Source organism: Grammomys surdaster, unplaced genomic scaffold (assembly GCF_004785775.1).
Source record: "Grammomys surdaster isolate TR1022 unplaced genomic scaffold, NIH_TR_1.0 125753, whole genome shotgun sequence".
Lineage (NCBI taxonomy): Eukaryota > Metazoa > Chordata > Mammalia > Rodentia > Muridae > Grammomys > Grammomys surdaster.
The window spans coordinates 105,593-115,482 of record NW_021620585.1 but is presented as its reverse complement, the minus strand read 5'-3'; the positions used below and the strand labels follow the sequence as shown (position 1 = coordinate 115,482).

The 9,890-nt window shown below is 41.5% G+C and overlaps 1 protein-coding gene across 3 annotated transcripts in view; it reads right to left on the bottom strand.

Moving 5' to 3' along the window:
• LOC114639834 (cytochrome P450 3A11-like) overlaps nt 1–7,567 on the bottom strand; it is a 23,381-nt gene extending 15,814 nt beyond the window's left edge. For 2 of the 3 annotated variants that reach the window (XM_028788599.1, XM_028788600.1), the window contains exons 1-3: nt 7,353–7,567; nt 5,253–5,297; nt 1,609–1,708 (exon numbers count right to left, since the gene is read on the bottom strand). In XM_028788599.1, coding sequence (XP_028644432.1) covers nt 1,609–1,636 — 28 coding nt within the window. In that variant the 5' untranslated portion in view covers nt 1,637–1,708; nt 5,253–5,297; nt 7,353–7,567. The remainder of the gene's footprint in view (nt 1–1,608; nt 1,709–5,252; nt 5,298–7,352) is intronic. The other variant, XM_028788601.1, reaches the window with a different exon arrangement.
• Between the last annotated feature and the right edge of the window lie 2,323 nt (nt 7,568–9,890).

Sequence of the window (9,890 nt, the reverse complement as noted above, 5' to 3'; positions counted from 1 at the left end):
GAGAGAGAGAGAGAGAGAGAGAGAGAGAGAGAGAGAGAGAGAGAGAGGGAGAGAGAGAGAGGAGAAGATGAGAGAAAGAGCCAGACAGAGAGACAGAGACGGGGAAACAGAAAGACAGAGAAGACATTGAACTAAGTATCATCCCTCATACAAAAATTAACATAAATAAAGTCATACGAATAAGAGCAAATCTCAAAAAGCAAAGCCACATAGAAGGGCCAGGTAAATAGTCTTCAGACTTGACAGCTGACACCACAGTGCATGGGAAGGAAAATGAATACAAAAGGCAAAGAAAAGACAGACATTACATGGTAGCTAATGGGCTAGCAAGAAAGAACTGGGTGGTCAAGGAGTGCCTCTGTATTCTAGGTGTTCAATACTGCACTAATCTAGACCTGTGATAAATTGTACCACACCACACAGAAAAAAAGTACCCATGAAACAGAAATGTAAAGACACTCTAGATTCCAACAGAGTCCATCTATGACTCCAGCCATTGTTATTAGCAAAATTAATACCTATACCTTAATTGTACATTACTTTGGAAGTCATTGTGAATCTATACTTATTTTATTATTTCAAAATTCAGTAAGTAAAATATAAAGGTTTACATTATGAAAAGGGGAGGCTGGGGAGATGGCTCAAAAGTTAAGGGTGCTTACTGCTTCTGTGGAGAAACCAGGTTCAAATCAATATCAGGCAACTTACAGATGCCTGGAACATCACCTCCAGAGGATCTCATTCCCTCTTGTGGCCTCCACAGGAAACTACATGGAATTCACTCAAATAAATGCACATATATACTCATAAATAAAATAAATAAAATACTGAGTTGTTAAATTAGAGCTAAAATTAGAATCCTCAACACTTAAAAGAAATGTTCAATATAACCAAAGAAATGTAAATCAGAAGGACTCTGAGATTCCATTTTACACCCATCAGAATGGCTAAGATTAAAGTCTCAAATGACAGCCATGCTGGCAAGGATATGGAGCAATGGGAACATTCCTCCATTTCTGGTGGGAGTGCAAATTGTACAACCACTTTAGAAAGCAATTTGGTGGTTTCTCAGAAAATAGGGAATGTATCTACTTTAAAAACCAGCTATACAACTCCTGAGAATATACCCAAAAGATGCCCCTCTATACCACAGGGTCAATTGCTCAACTATGTTCTTAGTAGCTTTGTTTGTAATAGCCAGAAACTGGAAACAATCTAGATGTCCTTCTACTGAATAATGGATAGGGAAAATGATGCATCTACCCAATTCACCTCTTAAAAAAAAAAGATGTGAAATTCAGGCACATCAATGGAGCTAGTGAATATCATCTTGAAGTAACCCAGAACCAAAAAGATACATGCTACATATTCACTTATAAGAAGACATTAGCCATAAAGTACAGGATAACCATGCTACAATCCATAGAACTAAAGAACCTAAGTAATATGCATGGCCCAAAGAGGGAAGCATGAATTTCACTCAGAAGGGGAAATGAAATAGACATGGGAAGTGGATGAAGAGAGGGAATTAAAGGAGAAGAGGAAGGTTGCAATTGGAATGGACTAGTCAATAAATAAATTAATTAATGAGGAAACAATGTAACTTACCCACCGGTTTGTGAAGGCAGAGAAGCATTCCTTCACAAGCACATTCTTAATCATCTCTGGGTCTGTGATGGCAAACAGAGGCACTTGACCATCAAACAACCTGTGTGGGGAAGACAGCTGATGAACCAGGTTCTGAAGTAAGAGCCGCATCCAGACTTTGATCCTAATGCTGCAGGACTCTCACACCACTTGTATAATACATGGTCACAGAAGTTCCCAGTTCTGCTTAAGGATTGTATAGTACACAATCCCTAATCTGACCAAGGACACAATGGAGTCTTTATAAAATGATAGGTAATGTCATTCAAGACGCAATGAGTTGTTAAAAAGGAAAACAGGTCTGAAAGGCACCACAATTAGAAACAACAAGTAGAAATTTGCTAAGTCTAGAACTGTATATGAGAATTGCCTATACCATTTTCTATGATTTTGCATATTTGAAATATTTCAAGAGGCTGGAGAGATGGCTCCACAGTTAAGAGCACATATTGCTCTTGCAAACAACCCAAGTTTGGTTCCTAATACATTGGTTGGCTCACAACCACCTGTAACACCATTGTCAGGGATATCCAATTTCTCTTGTCTCCATGATCATCTGCAATCATGTGCAGACACTCACCTACATGTACATATACGTACTTAAAAGTAATAAAATAGATGATTAAAAATAAAATATTAAAATAAAATTAATAATTAAATATCTTAAAGAAAATATTAATATAAATATTTTAAAGTAAAAATAAATCCTTGAAATAATAAATATTTAAATTTAAAAAATTCTACCCAGGTAGTAGTGGCAGACACCTGCTAATCCTTCCACTCAGGAGTAAGAGGCAGACAGATCTCTGTGAGTCTAAGGCCATCGTGGTCTACAAAGTGAGTCCAGGGCTACCAGGGCTGCACACAGAAATCCTAACTTGAAAATGAAACAACATTTTGAATCTCAAGAATAATAGAATATGTCAACATCTGCTGATGGGATGCAGCTCAGTCTAAGGATGTCTGCCTAGAGTGCAGACCCTGGTTTTGATATATTGAGATAAAAACACAGAATTTAACTGAGCACCTGTAACTTTTTCTGCAAGGCTCAGGTAGTACGGAAGACAGAGCAGGAAGAGCATGAGAGACAGGAAGCAAAGGGGAGAGCTGCACAGGCTGTCTTCAGTACTCTTGAAATCACTGCAGCTGGGATAACCTCCACATACCCAGAACATCTCAACATTCTTGCAGAAGGTTTAAGGTCCTGACCCTGCCTGAAGATTTGCACACAGCTAGTTCCTGGAAAGGGAGAGCAAAATGGCCCAAAGGTAAAGGCACCGGATGATGTCAGTTCAGTCACTGGGAACTATGTGGTGGAAAGAGAGAACTGACTGGCACAAGCTGTCATTTGACCTTTAGAAGTACTCCACAGAACCCAAACCCCTCTCCAATAAAAAAGAATAAGTGTAATAAAGAAGTGAAAAGCAAGAATCACTGGGGGAGGTCAAGATACCTTCTTCAGCGGTGGGTTACTAGTAAGTTGCTCATGATTCTGTAAAGAACCTCTCACTCACCCACACTTCAGTAAATCCAATTAAAGTCATTGATATACACACAGACACACAAAGCTGATGAGATAATGGAAGCAAAATGTTTGATATAAAAATGATGTGAGGGCCATGATGGTACATGTCTTTAATCTCGGCACTTGAAAGGCAGAATCAGGTATATCTCTCAGTTCAAGGCAAGCCTGCTCTACATAGTCAGTTCCAGGTCAGCCAGGGCTACAAAAAGAGGTTCTGTTAAGTAAATAAATAAATGGACAATTACATTCAAGATTGGTCTTTTTCTCTGTGTTGTAATGTTAAGTGCAGGCACCCAAGACCTGGTTGCCCCAGAGATGAGACCACATACAGACCCTAGTGACACTTTGTAACCTTGCCCCCCTTCAAGTTATTTCTGATTGGTAATTAAAGATGCTTAAACCCTATAGATGGGAAGAAATGAGATTGGTAATGCTTGCTATTTCTGACCTAGGGGTGAAGGAGGGGTAACAGGAATACAGGGAGAAGCAGCTGAAGGAGAAAGAGAAGGATGCCATGGGTTAGGATAAAAAAAAAACATGGCTCTGAGGGCTGGCCAATTGGAGTTAAGAGCAGCCCAAATGGGAAAAGTAAGTAATAACTCTGGGTTATCAATAGGAAAGTAGATTCTAATTGCATAGAGGGCAGATACCTGCCCGGCTTGTGTGCTGTGTAAGGCTTATTGTAAATAATAAAAGTTGTATGTCTTTTATCCAGGAAATGAATGATCAAAGATTGGGTAGAAGCCCAATATTGGGATTAAAATTTGTACAACACAAATGAATATATCAGGCATTAGGTCAGTGAAAAAACACTATCAAGTTCTGACAAGCAATAATATTGTAGGAGAAGTTTATCTGGGCCACTAAACAGACAGCAGAGCCTGCCATTGGGTGTTGAATGACATAGGCTCATGGCCTAGGTGAACTCAACAGATGCTGTGCTCAGGGCTGTAGTTTCTAGGAATGGATAAAAAGAGATGAAGAGGCAGGAAGAGCCTAAGCCTCCTCCCACCTTTGTGTCTCAGATGTCAGCATAAAGATGACACCTACACCAAGGCTGTACCCAAACCCCCAGCATCAATGACAGGGAACAGTTGATCCTGCTGGCTCAGCCACCTTACAGAAAGAACATAAATCCAAGGAAGAACATTGTGGTTTTTAAACACATTGAATTAGCTCTCCAATTAATTAGACAGGACACAATCATATACACTTTTATCAAAAATCTTGGCAGGGTCTGAGGAGATGGTGCGTCAGACAAAGGCACCTGTACCAAGCCTGATGACCTGAATTCAATGCCCTGGAAGTAAAGAACTAGCTTCCACAAGTTATCCTCTCAACTACACATACACACCAGGGCACATGTCCCCCTGCCAGGGAAAATAAAGTGAAATAAAATGAAATAACTTGCTTTGAAATAAAATATAAACAACAATGAAGTCTGTATTTGCAGAAAGGAAAAGGGTTTTTTTTTTTTTAATGCTAAGCTATGTCATCCCATTACCTACGGTCAAATGACATAGTAATTCAACAATGAAGTAAAGGAATGTGGGCTTTTAAAAAGGAAAGCAGTGGTTGTGGCACAGAAATGGAACAAGTCATTTGCCAGAGCAGCTCAGAGGGACCTGAAGCAATGCATCGCATGTCAGGGAGCTGATGTTTCGGAGGAGAAAACAAATGAGAAGAGGACACTGGATAAACCACAAGGTCTGGGGAGATACCCAGGGGCCCCACATTCTCAGAGAATGAGGGAGGGCTAGATTGTGTAAGAGGCATGATGAAGGGCAGTGATGGAGATGTAAAGTGAATGAATGAATGAATGAATGAATAAATCAATAAATAAATAAATAAATAAATAAATAAGGAAAAACCTGTGTCCATGGAACATCAAACCTTGTTAAAAAAAAAAAGTTACAGTGTGTGATGTTTTCATGTAAAACACACATTTGAACCCTGGCACTTAATGTCATGCAGTATCACCTTTATACATGGCTACAATTCAGGCTGGCATTGTCCTTACAAAAGTGGAGTTCCTCCTCCTTAATAGAATCAACTCAATGGAACTTTCCAGAATACTCACCCCCATATTTTTCCATACTTTTTATAGCACTCCAAGTCATAAGCCCTGGAAAGAAAAATAGCATGAAATCTATTATTGTCCTGTGTGTACTGACCCTTCTATAGCCACAACACCAAAACCATCAGATCCCATGAAGTCAGGTTTATTGTCTCTGACACAGAGAAGTTCTTGTTCACAAATGTTTGATGTGTCAAGAGCAAGTTGGTCAGTGGGAAAGGGCAGAATGAGAGAGCAGAACACGTGACTCCTTCCTGTGGCCTCCACATGCTGACTCACAGACATAGACATGTGCACAGACAATATGTACATACCATACATACTAGTAATAATGATGATGATAATAATGATAATAAACAGAATTGTTTTTAAAGAACAAGGTAAACAGATCCTGTAGGAAGAAAATCTTGAGAAGATAGCAGCACAAGCTTTGCCACTCTCCCCCTAGGTGTGAGCATGGGAATGTCTGTCTCAGAGACTGACCATGGGCCAGGTATCAAAGCAAGTTAGTCACAAATGGTCCACCTACACTTAGAACCTACATGGCATATTGTAGTCTCATTACTCAATTTTCTAGTAATTTTGTTAAATCATTCTTTCCCTAGTGGTTTTACTTTTAACAAACTTTAAAAGAAAAAGAAGAAAATAAAAAGTGCATTATGTAGGTAAGTATCTAAGGTGATTGACAACCATCATCCTGTCTCAGATATTTCCACCTGATACTCAGACTCTGGCTAAGATGCTGCCTTTAAAAGAAGAGAAGTGGCAGTAGGTTCTTTTCAGTAGTAAAGCAGTTTGCCTAGCGTGTGTAAGGCTCTCGTTCTCATTATCATCTCTATCCCTCCCCGCTTTCTCTCCTTCTCTCTCCTCCTCCACCTCCTCCTCCCCATCTCTCTCATTCTCTCTATCTCTCTCCCTCTCTCTCTCCTCTCTCTCTCCTCTCTCTCTCTCTCTCTCTCTCACACACACACACACACACACACACACACACACACATACACACATAGAAACCATAAGCTAAAATTTGTCATTAGGCCTGGAGATGTTGCCTCTGCAATTAAGAGCACTGGCTGATCTTGAAAAGAGTTCAAGTTCTGTTTTCAGTACCCATATCCAGTATATCATATCCATCAGTGACTCTAGCTCCTTCTAGTAAGCTCAGATTTGAGAGAATTCATGGCCTTGGCCTTCATTTCGTTAAGGTTAGGCACATTGTTGTATGCCAGCTCAGGGTGTTTGAGCATGTGGATATCTTTCTAGGCTACCATTATGCCTTCCATAAAAAGGATGTCAGACATGGCAATCTGCTTCTTCCTAGGCATCAACATTGAGGTAGCTGCAGGGTTTGAGGCAGGGGCTGAAAAGGAAGAGGCATGCAATGCACAGTGTTGTTCTGGGCTTGAAAAGAAAATGTAATCTATTGTATAGAGTTTGGTATCCTAGAAGTTCAAATCTCATTCAAGATTTTCTTCAAATAACTACAGCAGTGCCTTTCCAGACTCTATACTGAGTAAGAAACAACTCTTCCTTTATTGCTCACAAGGTCAGAGCATCATGTCCTCAACAGCAAGATTGAATAAAATCAGGGAATTTTATCTAAGATAACTTTAAATAAACTGACAGTAGGGTCAGTGAGATGGCTCCAAGTGAAAAGGTGTTTGCCAACAAGCCTGATAACCTGAGTTCTATCTCTACGACTAAGATGGTTGGAAGAGAAAGTTGACACCCACAAACTGTCCTCTGACCTACACATGCATGCTGTGGCATATACACAACCTCACTCAAAAATAAAAATAGTCTGCAGTGAGTGAGATGTTGAATTCGATCTCTAGCAATGCTTCAGTGGGAAAAGCACCCCATAAAAACCGTTGAGTCCTCAGAGTCTGTGTAAATGCCTGGCAGAAGATAAAAGAACCACCTTTTAAGAGTTAGAGACAAGGGATCCCAAAAGAAAGCTGGCTGGCTAAACCATTGAGCCATCATCCCTCCAACTCCTGCTTCTAATATCATTTTTTATTTCCCCAATAATAACAGACTAGAGGTCTGAATATCACCTCAAATCCAAGGACCTGGTTGGAGTTAGGAACTTCAGAGATCACTCACCTATATAGGAGCACCAGGATGGTTGCCAGGAGAACCCAGGTTTCCAGTGACAGAGCTGAAAACAGGTCCATCCCTGCTTGTCTGTCAGCAAATTACTCCTCTGTGTTTTCCCTCCAGCTGTGTGTGACCCTCTGTAGGATTTGCCTTCTACCCATTCTGGTGCACTGAGGACAGCTTGAAGTACATACATGCTGGAAAGATGGGTGGCACCAGGGATCCAGTCAGTAGTTGGATCACCACTGCTTCACCTGGACTTTGGTAATTTCTTCCCCCAGACATTTCATAAAAGTCAACCACACTGTATTTTGACCCCCATTGAGCTAACATTCTGTGTGGCATCAGCAAATAACAGTGTAATATGAGAAAGACCAAAGGTTCTTAATTTCTACCAGAAAACGAAGTAACTTCAGCAAGATGAAATACCCTCTCAACAAGGCTAGCTTCATTCAAAAATACATGAAATGAAGTCAAAAATATGTCATCTGCACATCTTTACAGAATGTCTTTGTCCTTCACCGAAAATTTCTGGAGCTGTCAAGGACCTGTAACTTACATGTGATATCTGTAAACCAAACATGAGTGCTCCAGAAGAGCAGCAAACCTGCTTAACCCCTGAGGTATCTCTCCAGCACAATGAAGAATGTTTGTTTTTGTTTATTTGTGAAAAAAAGAAACACAAGTAGCAGTGATAAGTATCAGTTGGTAGAGCGACAGCCAGCACAGCAGGCACAAAATTATGCCTCCATCTCTTGCACCACAACATTGATAGTACACTTGTGCAGTCCCTGCACTCATAGAGTAGAGGCAGGGGGATCAGAAGTTCAAAGACAAAGACAAATTCTGAAGGAGAGTTTGAGAACAGTCTGGGATATGTGAGACCAGATCTCAAAAAAAAGATTCCTCTACTACATCTATCCACCAAAATTCAACATCTGCCACCTCTTGACAATGGTCACAGTGAGAAAGAGAGAGGCCCTGACACTCACTTCTACCTATTGAGAGAGGAAAGAATTGTACTCAGTTGTGACCCACTGGTGAATGGTGATGCACAGGCTCTAATTGATGGTTTGAAGCCCACGTGGCACACACATAGCACTAGATAAAGTGTTCAGGAAACAAAACACATCATGAATATGGGAAGGACATTAAGGACATTTGCAGGGAAAACTTGAGGTTGATGGGGGTAGGGTAAGAGAAAGGGAAATTTAACCAGAATTAATCTATACATACATAAAGTTTTTACACACACACACACACACACACACACACACACATATATGTCAGTCTGGCTTTCGAGCCCAGAAGATGGAGATCTTTTTCTCTGTGGAATAGATACCTGTGAAATGAGAAATGACTCACCTTAGATAGTATGAGACATTTGATTATTAAGGTATCCAGTTTTGAAAACAGTGTAGACCAAGCCTGGGCAGGGCAATAGCCATGCTTTTCAGTGGTTTTCATACCACAGTCCAGGTAGTCTCCTGTAGCTATGCCCATTATCTTCAGAGACCTTGAGGGGTTAACTGTTAGGCAGTCTGTCTGTCATATGCTTAAATATTAATACATATTAGCAGACTTCTGACAAGACTGAAAGCAGTATCTATTATGCATAATCTGAGTTAGATAGTAAGGCACACTATAATTTAATGACAGTAGCAAAAATCACTACCAAGCCAGGATAGAACAAAAACCTTAATTGTTAAGTAACTTTGACAGGTGGCATTAGCAAAGAAAAACACCTGACTTAGAGTTAGTGTGGACCAGAATGGGAATAAATCAGAGAGCTCACAGTGTTGGTATGAGACCGTGATGACAAAAGTATGTGTGTTCAGGCAAGTTCAGGCCTTTGACAGGAACTGATTGGGCAAGCTCACAGGCCTCTGTCCCAACCTGTGTCAGCTTGGCTCAGGTAGCTGAGCAGCTGACAGTGGCCCGAGGACCTAGCTAGGCAGCGGCAGCTGCAGTGACAGAGGTGGCAGTGGTGGTGGCAGTGGCAGCACTCAGGGAATAGGGAGCAGAAAATGGAGACAGGTGCATGGAGGACTTGTGGAATCACTATAACAGTGTGCATGCCGAGGGAACATGGGGCCAGTACTGTGGTGTGCACTCAGCTCAGACACAAGCAAGTGGGGTGGCGCTGTGGCATGCACACGTGCCCGACCTGCTGCAGGTCATGGTCAAAGCAGACACCATGGGGGACAGCAGTGGCAAGATCAAGGGAGGGTAGTGCATGTAGCAAGCAAGCAGGTCATGACTTCCTCCTAGCAGCCAGAAGCCCCGGCCCAGTAGTGTAGCATTCTGTCTCTCTCCACACTCAATTTAGGTGGTGTGGGAGAACTCCATCACTAAATGCTGAAAGGTATAGTAGAGCAGGCAGGGGCTAAGAGCTGGTGTGGGAGAAGTTGGGAGGAGAGGCAGGGGGAGGGGAGACGGAGAAAGGGAGAGGGAGAGAGAGGAAGAGGGAGAGGCAGAGCGAGGGGGGGGGGAGAGGGGGAGGGGGAGGCGGGGAGAGGGAGAGAGAATGAATTTGGGCGTGGG